We start from the raw sequence: 19,385 nt of genomic DNA, 5'->3' as shown, positions 1-19,385 counted from the left end.
GGAGCTTCAAGTAGGATTCTCTTGATTACATGCTGGACTTTTGCATGATTTACAAAGGTGGAGAGCTCAGCTCTCTTTAGAGAGGAAGGACCATGGACAGATGTGTTGCAGTTCCATGGTTCTGAGATGTCTGTCATTCCATTTCTGGTTCTTGAAGTTGACTTTGGGTTGAAAACTGGGCATTTCATCTTTTACAGGTGAAAAACACTATGTAATTTCTTGAACAACAGCATATTGCTCTCTGTTTCTGTTTATTCATGTGTCCCACCTCCTTCATACAGTATTTTATGTTAGACCTTGAATTTTAAGAGTAAGAACTTTGAGTACGCCACTTAACCTCTTCCAAAAGGTGCTAGTTTATAGAAAGTGCGGGCAATCTTCTTTTTAAGGTGGCTCATGTTAGTCACCCCAAATCATTAGTCACCTCAGAAAGTTTTGGCATGAAGGTTTTCTTGATTTCATAGTAAGTAAATGCCTTTTGACCATTCCTTCTGAAAAGACTGAAAAGGAGCTTGGCTCAAAATGTATACCTCTTAGTTGCATTACATAAACACGTTGAAACAGATGTAACTAATAAATTGTTTATTAAATATATAGAAATCAATACAGAGATAAGGAATTACATAATATAAAATATAGCTAAAGAAATTCTTTCCCTCCCTTGTTTATTTTTTCTTCTAAAGTCAGACCTATCAACCTGCTGCTTAATCTTTCTGAAAATTGTAATCACCGCTTTAAACAATTTGTAGGTACTTGGCATGTTTTCAGTGCACATCTTGTTCTTATTATGAAAGACTTGCAAATGTTAGGAACAGACTAAAATCTTTACAGACTGCATACTGTACACAAAGATAATTTGTAGCAGGTGTCTTATATTTTCACGATATGGTAATTTTATAGGTGATTAGCTGTCTGCTCATTTCCTGTTGGTCCAGAAGCACGTTAAGAGTTCACATTGGAATTGTAGGGAAGAGAATGAGAAATTAAACTAGTAAGAATTCTCCAAGAGAATAATTATTGCAGCTGTTTAGTTCCTGTCATCTTTGCTGTTAGGTCATCTTCCAGCACATAAGACTGTCATATCTGAAACGTGTTAATTTGCCATCCATAATTAGCAGTGTAAGGAATTTGAAGATGGTAATTGGGTAATAAGTAAAGGCTCTGTAAACAGAAAGTTCAGGGTCTACTTCTTTTCTTCTAATCATTAAGAAAAAGACTGTTAGACAATGAGGATTTGTTTTGCTATCTCTCCTATTGACAAGCATGTACATCATAACTTACAAAAAAGGCAGGATATAACGTGCATTTTAATGGATGCCCTTGTCTTAACCATGTATGTGAATTGGTAAGTAATTTAATGCTGTGTGTGTGACCACAGAGTTTTGTGCCAATGTTAACTTCATAGGAGTTCTCCTTGCTTCACTTGATTACTTGATGGTCTATACCATTCTCTGTATCTTCAGATCTGCTTATATTTCATAGGTGTAAGGCCAACCCATGGGTCCTTATTTATACCACTGCATATCTGGAGTAATTTCACTGATTGCAGTGATGTTATGCCACATCTAAACCAGCAGAATTTGGTAACTTTTTATTAAAATTATTGTGAAAGCATTGATGATGGCAAATAACAAAAAATGGCAAGAAGACTGTTTCCTGTTATGTTGGAATGTTAAATGAACTTTTGTTTTATCTTTTTTATCTTAATGCTGTTTCTTTTTCCTCTTATACAGGAAGGGACACCAATGTGTTAGTTTATATTAAGAGGAGGCTGGCAATGTGTGCAAGAAAGCTGGGAAGGACCAGGGAAGCAGTGAAGATGATGAGAGATGTGAGTTTGGATTTGTTTCGCATGTGATACTTAGATAATAGTAGCATAGAAATGATATGCATTTGCTTACAAGTTAGCATCCATTCCGGCTGCATGCAGCCCTGCTGATAGTCATTTTGTATGTGTAGCATACATAAAGATTAAGTTAAGAGATGATTTATTTATAGGGTTGTGAAAGCAACACTATGAAGTCATAAAATACCAGATGGATGGCTGCCCATACAGACTGGAGTGCAGTCTTTAATTATTTGATCACGAAGTTACTAATGTTTTTTCTGAAGCATGTAATGAATGCTGCTAACTTAATAAACAAGTCCTAGGTATTCTGTTTCCTCCTTGCAAAGCTGCAGTTCAGCTCTGTGCATTGTTTACATCACACTATTCAGACCTGAGGACAGTGTTATTTATTCATGCAAAACCTATTACTGAGAAGTCAAAATGAAGTAATTAATCTATAATGAACTGATTTCCCTCTGAGATGGAGGATGACTGTATCCCTGTTTTCTAGGCAGGGTTGCTACCAGTGGTAGTCATAAGTCAGTAACTACAGCTGCAAAGTTGAAACACCGACCAGTAGCTATTTTGGGGATGGCAGGAGGGGCAGCTGTCCGCACAGGGCACTGTATGTTTTTCAGGTATGTAAAATGCTCAAGTTTAGCGATAGCTGCGAATGCCCAGCATTTCCTCAAGTGAGATCCCCTGGATGCAGATTAGGAGCACAGTTCTTTGAGGAGCTGACTTGCCTCACCCAAGGTAGCAAGTCTGTGACAGAAGGAGGAATGGAGCCATAGAGCTCTGGGCAGATGATGGTAAAACTGCTTACCAGTTTCCTGTGTTCTACTTTCTTACACTTCGTTTTTCAGTTCCCACAAAAGTGAGGTAGAGACGGATCTGGCAAGATACAGAGTTCTGCAAGTTAAGCTGAAGGACCTAAATTTTAAATGCACTAAATGGAATCCCAGACCAGAATGAAGCACTTGTAAAGTGTGCTTTAGGCAGCTCAGATGAATGGTCCTGAAAACTGCCTAATGACAAGGGAAATACTCGCTGCAAGTCAGTGGGAATTTTAACGTAAAAAGGCAAGTGACTTTCTCTGGAGCTGAGGTACTTGCATCAGTGGCAGTAGGGCAAGTATGTCTGCCAGCTTGGAATCCAGCACCCAGCACCTTCTGGAACTGGAGCACTCCTGAATATTTTTTGAAAACATTGAGCAGAGTTCGTCATAATAATGCAGGTCCTTATCCTAAATAATCTACCAGATGGCAAGTGGTGAGTAACTTTTGTTTCCTGTCCCTAGCTGGGGTTTTTCAGGCACACAACTCTCACTCCAGAATCACTAGGCTCCCAGACAGAGGTGTTGAAAAAGAACTTGTCAAAAACGCAGCCATTGTACAGCTAGGAGTGTGAGAAAGAGGGACAAGGAAGAAAGACCTGGTTTTGCAGTCTTGTGGTCAGCTGGGAGAATGTTGATTTCAAAAATGTTGTTTTCAGTCCAGCCAGCTCCACTGATTGTTCATGAATTTTGTTACACAGGCACTCTGGGACAAATACTGAAATGTTTGGGGACAAACATTGGAATTCTAAGTTCTGGCATTAATATACAAGAAAGATAAAATTTTGAATTTCACATTCAAATGTCACACATCATAATTATGGCAACTTCTGGATCTTACTGTGGGCTGCTGAATGTGTTTTGTGATTTGTAGATAGGGCTATGTGGAACAGGTACTCTGTGAAGCTTTCTTCTGCTGATGTCAATATTATGGTTTATTGTGTACTCAGAGTGCTGGATTCTGGGACTTGGGTGGTCCATCTAGTCCTAGCAAAGTGAGACCCAGAAAGCTTTGATTATAATGAATGGCTTATTCTGTCACTAGAGAGAAAATTGTGTGTTGTTGAAGTTAAGTACAATGTGATCTCGAAAGGCAACAATGGCAGGGACATCCAAAGTCATCATTTGTTAGACACTTGAAGGATGGAAAATACTCTCCTCCATAGGAACATTTTGCTTAAATGAAAGGACTGGATGCAAGACAAAGGAGGTATAAAGATAGAATTTTAGCTTCTAGAGCTTCAACTCAGATCAATGCATTTTATATTTTTCCACATATAGACACTGAGCCAAATCCTCAGAACTGAATTTAGATTCCTTTACAGCTCTTCGTTGTGAGCAAGCAGAGCTGAGAATTAGCAGGTCCCTAGATGAAATATAAAAGCAGCAGTATCTCTAGGTCACAACTCCAGTACGCTGGGAGCAAGAGTAGGGTCAAGTCAGCTTTGCAGATGCTTTTCTTAGACTGACTTGGAGCTACTTATTTCTGATAAATGCTTATCCTCCATTTCTTCATAGAAGGCATAAATAATATACTTATGAAGAATTTTGAAGAACATGAATGTGTCATTGAAGGTTTCTATGTGATTGATGAGGGAGGAGATGAATTTATTCACCCTAAAAAGAATATGAAGAATAAGTTGGCTGGGGACTGCTGAATCTAGCATCAGGGGACAGAGGGTGGAGGCCCTGTTTGTGTTTGAAAGATTGAAAACAGATTTCTCAAGACATGGAACATGATGGAAATGAAGTGTTAAGAGGTTCATGACACCATCTGGGAAATATGATTGGGATGTAGTGAGTCTTTGCCACTTCGAAAAAATAAAATATTTGAGAGTGTTTAATTCATTGCATATATGAGGCCATCTTGAGGACATTACTGATGGATGAGATTGTCTTACTTGGATTTTATGTAAAAGACTGAGATCCTGCTTAAAATACCTTAATGGAAGGAAAATGAGTTATTGGTGACTTAAATAAGATTTTGATTTTACTGTTATATACACTTCTGATAGGAAAATCATACTCTTTAATATTATGTTGAAGATATTTGAAACTAGTTTTTTTAAAACTGTTTAAAACCAGATTTTTTAATTTAAAAAAAGGGTAGGAATTTCTGTTGCTTTTGTGATTGATTTTGAGATAGTATTTGGTTGTGGCTTTGCTGCTTGGATATCATTCATTTAGTTGAGTTGAATTAATGAGAATTACGAACCTGTAATTTTCATGGATGCATGTAATTGAATCATACATAGGTGTTGCTTTTGCTTGTATTTCTGATGGTAATTATTTACTATATTTTGCTATAGAAACCAGCAGCTGTGACTATTTGTATATATTGAGTTAACTTGTGATCTCATTTTGATTAGTGTATTGTTGGAATAACTCCAGTCTAGTCAACAGAGTTATTCCAGTTTTATTCCTGTTTACACAGAGCATGATATGGTCTGTGAGGGAACTAGATCTCTTTTACTGTCCCCGAGGAGAAAGTCTACAGTGCTGGTTGTTTTATTTGTTGGGCTGATTATGTTAGGAGGATCTAAACTAGTTTGTTCTAAATGATGTTGGAAAATTTGGTATGTGCAGAGGTGAAAGGCTGCAATGGTGGCTGTGGGGAATCTTCAGTATCCCTTCATGTTGAATCTTTATTGAGGTCAATGTTGCAAGCCAAGTAGCTCCATGCAGATGAGCAAGGGTAGCCTTTTGTACCAGCTGCTCTCTGTCTGCTCTTTGCAGATTCCCTCACCATTACAGTGGATGAAAACGCAAGTGTGCTGCGTTTGTGTTTTTCATTGATGAAAACCAGAGAGGATGTGGAGGGTATGCAAAGGCACTTCCCTCTGTACTTTGCGGGCAACTGCATCAGTGACTGCACTACTGAATTCGGGAGCAGACCAGCATGGTGTTTCCCTTCACTGGGTCACTGGAGTATCCAGGCGAAAACGTACCATGCAATTGTCAGATTAATTCAAGCTTCTTGGGATTGTTCTGGAGAACATCAGACTGTGGAACAAGCTTTCGATGAAGGGTGTTGTATGTTTAAGAAAGAGAAGGGTGGCAGGCAGAAGGCATGCTAGTGGACAAAGTGAACAGAAGCTCTTAATTGCTTCTTCTTTCAGAGAGAAGATAAAAGAAACTCATTCTGGAATGTCTTTATATCCTACCTCATGGCCCTGCGCTCCCCTGAAGACTGCTTTGTAGTCTTAACAAGTCTATGTTTCTGAGACACAGTGGAATTGCATCTTGCCCCGTGCTTTGTAGCTTTGTTTAGAAACAAGTGAGGTTTAGGGAGAGAAGAGACTCTCCAGGTCTTTGCTCAGCTCTGGAGAAGGATAGAAATGAAAACACTTTTTAAGGGTCAGAAAAGTGTGTTTTTATTTCTGGGATCAGTCATATCCACTGAGAAATTACTCGTCAGATCACAGTAAAGGACCTAGAAGTCTACTTGTATGTACCTAGCTCTGAGAACCCTGCTGAGGATACTTCAGCTGGATGTGTTTATGTGTTCATCTCAGTGCCCACCTATAGTCTCTAAATGCGTATTTCATGCCACAGGAGACACTAAGGAATTATCAGTACCTAAGCAGCTTGTATTGTAAGAGTGCTGCATGCTTATCAATGGGCTGCATGATAAGTTCTTTAAATAATCAGGCTGCCCTGAGCATTTAAAATGGTTTAAGAGGTTATGTCAGTTGAAGTCTTCAAAAGGGTACTCAGCCATACTAAATCAGTTTTAATGATATGGGTAGGTTGGGTTTTTATCTTTTTATGACCAGTAGTATTGGTGCTTTTTGCTGGTATGATGGTTCTGCAAATGTAGTATACTTTCTTGGCAACCTCTTTTGCTGGGCTTTGAATAAGGCTTTCTGTTCAATATTCTGTTGAATTCTGTTTTCTTCTGTGTATTGCTGATTTGCTCTTGGGTAATTGGAATACATAGCTGGGACAGTGTTCTGCACCTTGAATTATCAAGCTGTGTGAAACAAAGAGAGGACTAATTGCTAATAAAGATGTTATGATCCCTAGCAACTTAACAACACAACTTCTGCAGCTGCTTGCATCGGCAGCTACTGTCTGTCTCTCCCAAATACTTCTGTGCTTGAGGCAAGGGTTAGTGAGTCAGATTCTTTGGCTTGTGTTACACAGGTCAGGTTAAGCAGACTGCTCTGCCTTGACTGGGATTCTAGCTTTATTAACATCTGTAGCAGTTATTTAAAGTACTATTTATTAAAATTTGAAGGAAAAATACTTCTTAGTTAAACGAGGCCAAGAGTTATCTCATAAATTTTAGAAGAGTGCTACTCTTGTGAATGGTAACATTTGCCAATCTCCACCACAGAGCAGTATCCTCAGTTAATTCCTGTTCTGACACACAAGCACTGCAATAATAGTGAGTGACAAATGCTGGTTTTAACATTTCCATATGTCTGTATATTCAAATGTGGTTTGTTCTGTCACAGGATTCACATGTTATGGGTAAGTGGGAGGGGTAGTTGGAACATCCCTCATTTGAATGGGCTCTTAAACAAAATGGAGACTCCTGTGATTCCCCTGACGGGGTTTATTCCTTCCCTTTACCTGCATGTGACTCAGATCTCTCACTTTTTGTCATGACTGTGATCCCGCACAAAACCCTCAAAAACTAGAAATTTGACGACTGCTGCCTAAACCCTATAATAATGTTTCTCAGATAAATTATGGGTTTCCAGCGTTGCGATTCTATTAAGATAGAATGTAGTCTTAGAATGTAGTCACATAGTCTTGTTAGGAGCCCTGGTAACTTGGACTTCTTTTTGTCTGCCCTCTTGCATCACTCCATGTTCAGGGGCTTTGTATTGTCCTTTAATTATGCTCTTTCTTCTCTCTGGAATCTCCTAGTTCATTTTTGAGCTATTAGATAATTTCCTCACCTTAATTTCATTTCAAAATCTACTTCTAAAAATATGGCAAAGTTTCTGCTAAAAGTACTTGGGGATGATGCAAATAAAGGAATGTTTTTTAAGAGAGCTATGAATTATGACTTTATTTTTATGCTTTGTAAAGTTACTAATCTTTGATGTAACAAACATTAATTTATCACTTACTACTTTTATGTGACGTGATTGTTCAGTAGTAAATGTACATCTGGAACAACTTGCGCTTTTCTGGTTTCATGCCACGTCTGCCTTTAAAATTCTCTTTATTCCTGAAATACATGCATTTTTACAACACAGTCCAAATAACAGCATTTTCATAATTATACTCCTTAAAGAACTCAAGTCATACTCTGAAGGCTTTAATCCTCCAATTAAGAGAGAACATAAAGGCTGCATGTTCTAGCATATTTCCTTAGAGTTTGCATATTTGGTAAGATATTTTTCACTTTATTGACTCATTGTTAATCCTACATTAAAGAGAAGTCATTTTATCTGAATATTACGGAGCACTAGGACTAAACTTATATTTGGCAAATTAAAAACAGAATGTCAGCAAATTCTATACCTGTGCCATCCCACAGTTAGTGTAAACTAGATCCGGGTCTCTTTTCTGACACTCCGAAGTTCAACCATTAGATGACACGTCAAATTCCCTGAATTCCACACATGGATGAAAATATGTGGATCCTACTGCTAATAGTTTCCAAGCTCCAAAAGAGCAGGATCTGGCAGATTTGGCTTCTTAGCTTCTATCCTCTCTGAGCTGTGAAAGAGTAACTGCAGAGCTGCTTCCAAACAAAACAGTGATTATTTGCCAAAAGGAATGCGGCACATAGAGAAATGCATTAAATGACAGAATCCTACTTTTGCTGTAATTAAGCAGAATTTTAATTTGTGTAGGTCCAGTGTATTTCAGATCATTTTTCAACTCCGAGAGCTATGAGAGCGTCTGTTTACATCACATGAATCCCACTCACACTGAGACCACACTAGAATGAGTTGCACTTTTTAGAACCAGGAGTTAACCTAATTTTTAAGCATCTGACATTGTTACCAGAGCCTTTTTGTGTGCTAGCCTTAGTCTGCTGACAATGTTTCTTCCCTTCTGTCCTTGCCAGGTGAGCTGGCCAGGAGTAAAACTTAAGCAGTAGTGTATCTTATTAGACATCAGAAAGTCAACGTGAAGTGACATGTTGCAAATGCCTCAAGCCCAGGGTAAGCTTCAATCAGAGCTTAGACATCTGAAAGCTCAGCTGTAGACAACAAAGCCCACAGAAATGGAAGTTTCTCTTTTTCTACTCAGAAATGGCTTGGAGTTTTGCCTTTTCTACCTTTTCAGTTCACAGTTATTACAGATATACCAGAAAGCAGTTTATGCAAAGCACTTGTGAAGATAACAGTGCTGTCCATGCTGTGTGCTTCATTCTTCAATGGTGGTGGGCAGTTGCACCTGGAAGATAGCAGCCTCACTCATTCCTCTTCTAGGAGACAGATTTTACCGTTTCAGATACGCACTGTGGGAACAGATACGCTAGGAATTAAGTTTGTAACAGTTCAACTGTTTGCATTGAATTTCCCTTGTTTGCTTTTTATTGTTTCTTCATTTTAAGCTGAATTCGCTTTTCATATTTATGAATGCATTCAGTTGAATACATTGATCTAAAAATGTTTTTGTTTGTTTGTTGAGAAGATAAGAGTATAAGCAGCAATAAATGCACTGCCTGTAAAATATGTGACCATGCATACAGCCGTAATGCAAATGGAGAATGAATGTGTCAACACCAGGTTATATATAAAATCATTCATTTATCCACCTCTGTATTCCCTTGAGTCCCATGGTCTAGTCGTAGGCATAAGCTGTAGCTTAAAGTGGTTTTCTACACAAATAATGTATCATTGCTAACGGATGCATGATGTTAATGTCATCACAGGGAGAATAACGGATGTAACACTTAAAGCTACTTTCCTTAAAAATGTTTCAAAAATCAGATCTAAATGAGAAAATACTGATGACTGAGATATTCTCAGGGAAGGGAGTTCTCTTCATTAAAATGTTCTTTGGGAGATAAAACTTGTTCCTCATCCAATAAATCAGATTTGGATTTCCTTGTACCATAAAGCATATTTTGTGATCATCATGTTTTCACATTGTTCACAAAACCATTGAACCTACGCCCTGCAATCTGGACTGGGGTGAGTCTGGGAGTACGGCCCTCCCAGGACTAGTGATAAGATATCCAATTGTGTCAGACTTATTTCCAGAATTTTTCTGTGAGCTCATACTCCCAAAATATTATTTATCTAAAAAAATTAAAAATTATTAGTTATCTGCAAAAGCTACCATTTCTGTGTATTTGCAGTATACCTAACGAATGTTTCAGTGAAAAGCAATTCCACTTTCTACATATGTATCTATTTCCCCCGAAATGTGCAGAGCAATTAGAGCAGAATATGGGCTAACCCAGCCCCAGGTCTGAATTTCATCAGTAGAAAGTATTTTGACAAATACAAGTTCAAAGTAAAATCCTTGTGAACATAGATTTGGTATGATATGTTCAATGGCTGTTTGAACACCCTTATATTGTAAGGAGGGAATACGTTCATAGCCGTGTGGTGTCTTTTTTCCTATGGTGTAAAAATAAGCTTTGCTCAGTGGAGCACAGCTCTTTCATACCAGCTGAGAAACCAACTAACTGGAATTCTAGAAAGAAACTTTCAGTCCTAACTAGTGTTTATGTAAAAAGCTGTAGTGGCTCTGGTGAGAAATCTTGAGTGCTGAATTTGATGACTGTTTCTTGATATCTTAAGGTGTGGAGAAAGATGATAACAGAGCCTTCATCTTTTCTTTAAGTGCAGTGCTTGCCACTCAAATGAAAGCATTTGTCAGGTTACAGTAAAGACTTAAAGAGAATTAAAATTGATAAGCCAAATGATTTGGCAAATGTTAGTCTGTAACTTCACAGAAAAAAAATCTTTGGGTGCAAAGGGAAGTCTGTGCCTCTTAAACTAGAGTCCAGATTAGAGCTTGATGCTGTACGGTCTGGGGAACTTGAGGGTACGTTTTTCATCTTGTGTTCAGGGATAATGTGCCCATCTTTACATCTCTGTGTGGAGTACGAGCCAGCCTCCCTCTCCATCTACTAGGGAGGGGAGGAGAGCAGGCTCACGGTCCGCTCTCCATTGCTCCTTAGCATGACACAGTATTTGGCCTGCCCTGACCATCCAGCAGGCCTATGTTGCAACCTTTGTGGCCTGTTTTTTTCTTCCCCAGTGTTTGCTTTCGCTGTGAGGCCTAAAAGATGACCTGTCATAATATTCTTCCATTTAAGTGGCTTTACTTTCTGGAAAGTTTCTCAAAGAACAAATTTTTACTGTGACTGAAATTTATTTGCAGTGAAAACTATATATTCTACATCCTGAGATGACAGAGAAATGAGTTCATGTCCTCTCTTCTTTTCCTTTTCTTTTTTTAATAGCAAATGTGCTGTTGTTTATGCACAGTCAGCGTTCAAGTAGCTGAGGTGTTTTATTTTTGTAGCTACAATATCAACTGAGTTCGTTATAACTGGGTTGGACTTCTTGACGTTTGACCTTTCACAGGTGAAACCTTTATTAACACTTGTCAGTTTGGAGACTGGCAGTCCAGACAGTGACCTTTATTCTACTGCTGTCTTAGGCAGGGTTTATCACTCTGACAGAACCTAATTAAAATAAAAAATAAATAATCACTGAGTGATGTCAGTGAGAAACGGAGGACCAGAGTAAGAGCTTTTACTGGCTACAGTACCTCTATAACTAGCTGCAGCTCTTCCCTTTTCTTCACTGATGGAGGGAGTGTTATTCTGCCAGCCATTTTTCATCTCCAATGGGCAGGGATAATCTTTCTTAATCCCTTGGAGGGGTTTCTTTGCAATATGTTCATTCTGAACTTTAAATCACTATTTACATAGGGCCAGATTCTGTCATGCTTTTTTCCTGCCAAATAGTAGCTTCCTCTGTTAAAAATGCAATAGTGAGTAAGGACGAGAATGAAGAGAAGTAGGCTCTATGTTGGATCCTTAACTGATGAATCCAACTATGTGAATTTTCACCTGCAGTTATTTTTCTTCATGAGCAGTGACTTAAAACTTTTTATTTTATTGTCACATCCTTCCACTTAACCTAGATGAGCACCAAGGCCTGTGGTCCCATTTTTTGGAAAACTAGAGAAGGAGAAAAGCTTGCAAACAGTGCAGTTTTGTTTGTGTTCTTTTTCACAGGTTCAGCTCCTACCATTGAAACTAGGAGCTTTATGGCCATCCCCATGCCACTAGCATAAAAAATTCAGTGAGCTCTTTCAGCTGCTGTCTCAGTGATCATGATTCTTACCAGAGATTTGTATAATTAGTTAAACAAAACACTGCTGTCCTTGCCTTTGATATTTTAATAATCCTCAAACTGCAGCAAAGTCACTACTGTCCAGATAGCCAAATTTAGACAGACTTATCCCTTAAGGTCAGAATAGTTCTTACATTAGCTTATGCCAGACCATAAACACAAGGAAGAAATTCTGTGCGCTTTGCATCTCTGTTTACCTGTTAAGGTCTCTTAATTAACAGGGTGAAGAAGCTCTAGTGCATTACCTGTTTCTCATTTTCTAAAGTTCTTGGTGAACCTCCACCCCTCTTGTTTCAATCTTGGCTTATTTTTGTTTATGTTACGTGTTTGTGAGCTTAAGATTTGCTGGTTCTCACCAGTTTCTCTATTTAGATCTTCAAAGATAGGTATATTAAGTGACAGAGTTTTCAGGTCCAGCTTAGCATTTTCAAATTGAGCAAGGCTGACTTTGTATCATTTTCTTTACTTGGCTTGTTACAGTATTTTTGTTCTCATAAACCATCTCAGAGAGATTGTAAATGATAGTGTTCCCCTCAAAGTTCCTGGAGAACAGCAGTAGTATCAGCTATCCTAGTTCTACATTGTGTGGGACCTTTTTCTGCTGAATGTACATCTTGCAGTTAAGGTATAACAACCATAAAGAGGACACAAGGAAGCAAGGATCTTTTAAGACTTCAGTTTTTTAGAGAATCACTCTGACAATAAAAAATATTATTTAATCAATTCTGCAGTAAAAAACATGGATGCTTCTAATAAGCGTGACTTTTAAAAGGAGATGCAATAGAATATCAGTTTCAGTCATTTGAATCTATGCAGACACGGAAACTGAGGATGTCTAAGAACAAATCCCTGGTATCTCTCAAAGGGTTAGTTCGTAAAGTAAAGGCACTTACATGTAAAAGGATTAGATTATTTTAACTACACATTTCATGCAGTTTGTCATACAAGATGGAGTCTTTAGTTATAGTGTTAGATTTGTATAAACTTTACCTTTCCTATTGATGCTGCCTTTTCTTTCTCTTCTTGGTTTTTTTGCGGGGGGGTTCATATTGGCCACAATTGCAATTGTGTTCTAAAGTATCCATGATTGCAAATGCTAATATCACATACTTGATAATATAGTTGCATATATGTAAGCTTCTCTGATTTGATTTTATTCTGATTTTTTTCAATGTATTTTCTGCTTTTTCTACTAATATACCAGAGAGGTGCTGGATTACTTACTACTGATATACAGCAGCTCCATTGTTGTTCTTTTCCAGTACAATAAGATAACTCTCCTTCACTTTGAAGAAACCTGTTAATTGAAGGAGAGTTACATATTCAGGCAGCTGTGTTCTTGGATTTGACTAATTACATCCCATGCAAACCTGACCCAGTGTCCACTAAAAGCTCAGAAATTTCTGAGATAATAGTGAACTCTGGGCAAGAGCCAAGGACAAGGGAAACTGAGGGGTTTTAACTTCGTGTTGGTTATTTCAATGCATTTTGAACAAGAAACCCTTTTCCATGTTAATAATCTAACCCTTTCATATGTTATTGATTTTAGTTGATGAAGGAATTTCCTCTGCTCAGCATGTTCAACATCCATGAAAACCTGCTAGAGGCTTTGTTGGAACTGCAAGCGTATGCAGATGTCCAGGCAGTCTTAGCGAAGTATGATGGTGAGTTCATATATATTTATATTTTCTTTATATGGTACACACAGAAGCAACGTTTCTAAGTCAAACCTTTTAAATTTAGGAAACACTGTAATTAAGGTGATTGGCACGAGCTTCATAGGTCCCCTTACGCAGTCCTTAATCCAAAGATTAAACATTGTGCATTTTTTCTGCCAACCCATGCTTAATTCATGGTACAGGGTAATGTAGGGTAATGGACCTCACTAACAGCTCTTCAGTGCTTTCTTTGCTTTCTGTGGGTGTTTAAAGAACAACTATTTAGGTTCTGCAGACTTTTTATTGCATGCTATTCAAACCTTGTCTGAAGAAAGAATTATCAGTTCCCTTGTGGACTTTTCTATGAATGTTGACTTAGTAGCATACAAGTGCTTTACAAACATTAATTGATTTAACTTCACAGCAGTCTAGTGAGTAGCAGACTTCATGTCTTATGGGGAAAACTTGGAAAGCTCAGAAGACTAGGTGAACTTTTCACGTTAATTTTCAGTATTTTTTAGTAATCATTGGTTTATGCAGCATTTCATCACTTTTTACATTCAAATTGTAGCTCCTGCTGACTTCAGCTCTACCCCTTTGAACTTGAATTCAAGATACCAGTGTCTCAAATGGAGAAAGGACAGAGTAAGAAGCACCAACTGGCATACATTTTTTTAGTTTAAGTTACATGGGTTTTCCTTGTATTGTGTAAAAACTTTGTGACAGAAGCAGGAATACAGTTCTCTTGAGCAGCATTCATCAATCTGCACAGTGCCACTCTTCATCCTCTTTCTACAGACCCCAGCTTACTCACTATCCACATTCCAAGTTCTGCAATAAGTGAATCAGAAATCGTACAGCTATTGGTTTCCTGTTGTGTTACTACACAGTCCTCATTCATCCTCAGAAAAGTCTCATTCTTTGCACTGGAGTATGGCAAGGGAGTTTATGACAGGAATATTAATGTAATCATGTAACTAAAAATGAGATCATAACACACATGAATCAAATAGCTGAATTAAGTGAAACTGGCACCTTAATTTTGATGTTTCTTAAGTCTTTCTCTAGGCTGATCTTGTAGCCTTTAAAATGTTCTTAATTCCTAGTTCTTTCAGCCTTTCTGGTGTTCTTTGAACAGAGATTTTAAGACTTGTAACTTGCAAAGTTTTTGAAAATATAGATGGACATCATTTGAGATACTGTTGTATAAACGGCTATCAATATGGGCTCTGGAGCCTATATCCACAGTGCTTTGGCCACTCTTTCTCTTTGATTCTTTAAGGGAATTAGCATCTTTTCCAGCCTGCCCTTAGTTGATCTTCTGAATTGTCTACTGAATTGTCTTCTACTTCTCTTTTGCATGGTCAGTTTCAGCTTCCTATTGCTCCCAGTTCCTACCAGAGGCTTCTTGTTCAGCCAGTACTGCTCATTCCCAATTCCATTTTTCTGCCTCTCCTAACTACCTATCCCAGTCTTCTCTTCAGGGCGGTGATGGTCATAATACACCTCCTCACCCACTTTCCAGCTCCTGTCTTATCAGGCATCTTTTCCATCTACCCTTTTCTCTGTGGCTTCTGCCTCCTCTTCATTTGACATTCTCTGCTGCGTTGCCTGGGTGCCTGGGATCATCTTACAACTTAGGAAATTAAGATAAATTTTAATGAGGCTAGCAATAGACCATTGGCTTGATACTAACACAATCATCCTGCCAAATTTGAGACCCCTGCAGTAGACTGTGGCAGAGCTGAGGTTATGTAACAAAAGATAAATAAGCAGCTGATTACAGGCAACATTAGTGATATTCACTGTTACCAGTCCAGCTTGGAATGTTTTCAACTCTTTCTGGAGTTAAGTCATTCTAAGCAGAGATCAAAATATCACCCAGGCCCTTGAGTACTGCCATCCAGTAGCAGTAATGACTCTGGGAGAGATCTTGGTTGTGCTTAGTCTGGTTGAAGAAATCTGCAATTAAAGTGGTAATATCAGCATCTTTCTTGTAGCTTCTTGTATTTCAGTAATTCCTGTGACACAGGTGTAGACCCCCATGGACTTTATTTTGGCATGTTAAGAAGCAAGTAAATAGAAATGCCCATTTTTATGCCCCGGGCACCACAGGATGTTGGCACCCTTATGTCTTTAATGTAGTTATGAGATAATAGTCCTGGGAGATAGCAGAACTATGACAGAACAGGGATTTAAGCCATGCCCTCCCAAATCTCAGACTAAACTCCTGTGCCAGCTCTATTTTTGTATACTAAAGGAGTGATCCCTAGTTTTAAACAATACCATGGTGGCACTTGGTGTCATGGAAGTTGATAAAACTTGAAGGTGCATTTTGTTTTCTTGAAAGCATCTGATAGAGTCAAAACTGAGGTCGTAAATGTAACAAATGAGGCTTTTCAAAATAAAACTCTTCTTACTTTGTCTGTTTGGACCCATGCAGTTTCAACTCATGCTTTGCCATATATAAACAAAGGTGTGTGTATACACTAGGTATGCACAAGGACTCAGCAAACACAGGCTTAACCAGTATAACCCTTACAGTTCATGAGTCTCAGAAGGCCCATCTCGGGGAGTCTCAGCTCATTTTAGAACTCATCAGCTTCATGTGTTGTAAAATTTATTGGAATATAAAACAATGAACTCATATACTTTCCTATCTGCAGTTTCTGCAGGTCCCACTCCACTGCCTTTTTTTGACTAAGACCGAACCTGATTTATTGTATTTTGATAACATATGAACAAATTATTTCCTTGAACAGTCTGCCCCCACCCTGGGCTAAAAAGTTGGATCACATTATGCAAAACCTCAGCCTCTGCAAGCAGACACAGTGCTTTACCAAAAGCCATGTGTTAAATTGTGTTTATATTATGTACCTGGCAACAGAGCTGATGTCCATACTCATTATTCATGGAAAAAGGGCCTCATTAGTGGGACAGCATGCACTGTTGCTGAGCTACATCATTATGGTTTCAGAGTTCAGTGTCTGTCAATGGAGTGCAGATGACCTAAATACTGTTGAATTCTGAAAAGATTTTTGGCTCTGATTTAACTCATATCCATGTTATTTACAGCAGAAATAGTTATGGCTGCTAAAGAGACTGTTCTTGATGGAGTAAGCTTCTGGTATTCGTAGTAGATAAAGTTTCTCTGCTCCTCTTCCCTTGCTTTTTAAATGGATTGTTTTCCAGTAGAGTAGGTCTGCTTGTTGTGGTGCTTAGAGCAAATGATTTTTTAACTTCCCTGGGCAGCCAGTTGCTTTGATTGTTATTATCTGGTAACCTGGGCACTGTGTGAAAATTCAGACCTTTCTGGCAAATGAAAGTCAGATTTAAAAAGAATGGATGCCTATGTATTTAGTCATAGTGATGCAATGGTTCCTCCCTAAACCTGTCCTTGCTTTCCTTTTTTAAAATGTTTTCCAGTGAGACTATAAGCCTTCTGGTTTGCAGGAGGAACACCTTACACAGATTCCCCTTTCACTTATCCCCTTGCAAAGAAGGAGGAAGACCATGTCACCATGTAGACAGAATCCCGAATTCAGAGTTCACTTGAGAAGATAATTTAGACCAAAGGATACATAGAAAGAAAGTGGTTTTTAAATACAAAAGGTCTCATCCCGCTCTAGGCAATGACACTTTTTTATTTGGTAACAGCTTACTTTGAAGAATCCTACTTTAATGTCAAATCAAAATGCAGGCCTTTCAAGAAACACCTTAGAAACAGCGTCTTCTTTGTCTTGGAATACTTTCAACTTAGTGAAATCCAAACAGTTAAAGTAGAGAAATTAGTTCTCTAAAATGTAGCCTGTTCAGGGCTAGTTCTCTTTCTCCAGTCCCCCTCTGTCCAATTTCTTCTTGTCCTTACAGATTTATGAATGGGTAAATTCTATTTACATTGAACTTGAAGACATTTCTTTTGTAGAGAGTTGCAGATTGATGAACCAATTGCATGGAGTTTTCAGTTATATTAGCTATGGTCTCCAGGGTTTTTGTGTATATGTATGTATTTGAGTTCACAGCTCCACTCCATCAGTTTCATTACTTGCAATGATTATGTTTGGTATTTTTCAGCAGATGTTCTACCTGGTGGAGCTAACTGGGTAGATGTTCTAAGTGAAAGAAAGGATTTTCTTCTGAGTTAAAGATGTAGCAAGTGGCAGTATGGAACGATTACCTCATGCACACTGTTTTGTAATCCTTTTGTTTCTTTGAAAGAGAGACCTTAAGAGAAAGTTCCTTTTAGTTAAAGTCATACCAAAGCCTAGTCTACCTTCTCCAAGAGACACAAATCAGGTAAGACCTCTAGTTTGTGTAACACAGTATCTAGTTTGTCTTTTTTCCAATTACATCTTTTTCAGCTTCTGCTTCTAAGAACTGGTTTCTTTTCTCCATACCAAAATCACTTGTCACTTCAGCTAGGTCTCTGCATCAGTTCTGTGTCTGTTCATACCATTTGGTCTCTTTTTTTGCCATATGATTCTGTGAGTTTTTTTGTTTCTCCCGCTTGTGCAAAAGCACAAGAAGTCTAAACTAATTATACTAATCTTGTTCTTTCTTATCTCCTATAGGAGAAATTATTCCTTCCCCTCTATATGCATTTAGGATTGAACTTGGTCAAATCAAAGGGGCTGACACCTGCCTGGTCCCTGAGATATGCATCTCAGCAACAGTTGCATATGAAGTGTTCACAACCAGCAGTGACCCTCAAAATCTTTCCATAACTGAAGAGTTTAAGTTTTAGTTGTGGTCATGGCAAAATAAACACTTTTTGTTTGTGCCGAAATCTTTTTCCCATCCTATCAGGGGACCAAAATCCAGGCCTTAACATACACAGTGGCTATGTGTTTGTGTTTGATTGGGGCGTTTCCCACCACTGAGGAAGAATGTCAAAAGTAGAGAGAATCGGAACTGCTTTATTTTGCAAGCACTAAGTAAGAGTTAGATCATTGTGTTCATAGTTTTGCTCCTTCCAGCATGTTTTCTACCACCTTTTGTGGAAAAACGCAATGACTATTCTCATGGGAGATAATACTACAGGATATGAGATCTTCTTGACAAAGTGTTTTTCCCCTGATGATCAGTTCATATATTGAATTCCATCCCATTACCCTTGCTTTTAACCATTTGTATCAGCTTAATTCACTTTCTTCCTTAATGTTTGTGTCTTTATAGATGACTGTGTCTCTCTTCTGTCATCACTGATCCGCCTGCACATACTTATTTGCTAGAACACTTTCAATCTTTCCTATAAGCAATTCTTCCTACCACCTGTGCAAGAGCTGACAATCTAGCCTGCAGGTGCAGAGAACTGGGGGAGTTCTGTGCTGACAGGGCAAGTGTTGGCCTATCACTTAAACACTATCTACAGACAGGCTGAGGGAGAGAAAATCAGAGCTGGGGTTCACCCCCAAGCCATAGCACAATATGTGTCCTGTATTCCACCATTTTTTGTTTTGCCTCTTTGCATAACTTCTTCCAGTTTGTTGATACACTTTCAGTTACATATTTGGAAGTATGTGAATGATTCCAGCAGCTTAATGTAGTCTCTCTCCAGTGCTATATGAAGAAGAACTAGCAGTTTGACTGGAAGAATCTTACTGTGCAAATTATGGCCCCAGATTTTCAGCTTATTTTCAGCAAATCCTTAAGTCCTATTAATGTTGATAAGACTGTTCACCTATCTGAAGTTATGCCCATAGAAATCTGTATTGTTGACTTGGGAATAACATACACTTTGGCGTCAAAATAGGGAATAACTTCTGATTAGT

The 19,385-nt window shown here is 38.4% G+C and overlaps 1 protein-coding gene across 3 annotated transcripts in view; it reads left to right on the top strand.

Annotated features, from left to right (window-relative positions):
* ST7 (suppression of tumorigenicity 7) overlaps positions 1-19,385 on the top strand; it is a 155,594-nt gene that overhangs the window by 105,343 nt on the left and 30,866 nt on the right. For all 3 annotated transcript variants that reach the window (XM_010573992.1, XM_010573990.1, XM_010573991.1), the window contains 2 exons: positions 1,734-1,831; positions 13,506-13,620. In XM_010573992.1, coding sequence (XP_010572294.1) covers positions 1,734-1,831; positions 13,506-13,620 — 213 coding nt within the window. The remainder of the gene's footprint in view (positions 1-1,733; positions 1,832-13,505; positions 13,621-19,385) is intronic.

This window comes from Haliaeetus leucocephalus, unplaced genomic scaffold (genome assembly GCF_000737465.1).
Source record: "Haliaeetus leucocephalus isolate CR32 unplaced genomic scaffold, Haliaeetus_leucocephalus-4.0 Scaffold406, whole genome shotgun sequence".
Classification (NCBI taxonomy): domain Eukaryota; kingdom Metazoa; phylum Chordata; class Aves; order Accipitriformes; family Accipitridae; genus Haliaeetus; species Haliaeetus leucocephalus.
This window is presented reverse-complemented; position numbering and strand designations above follow the sequence as displayed.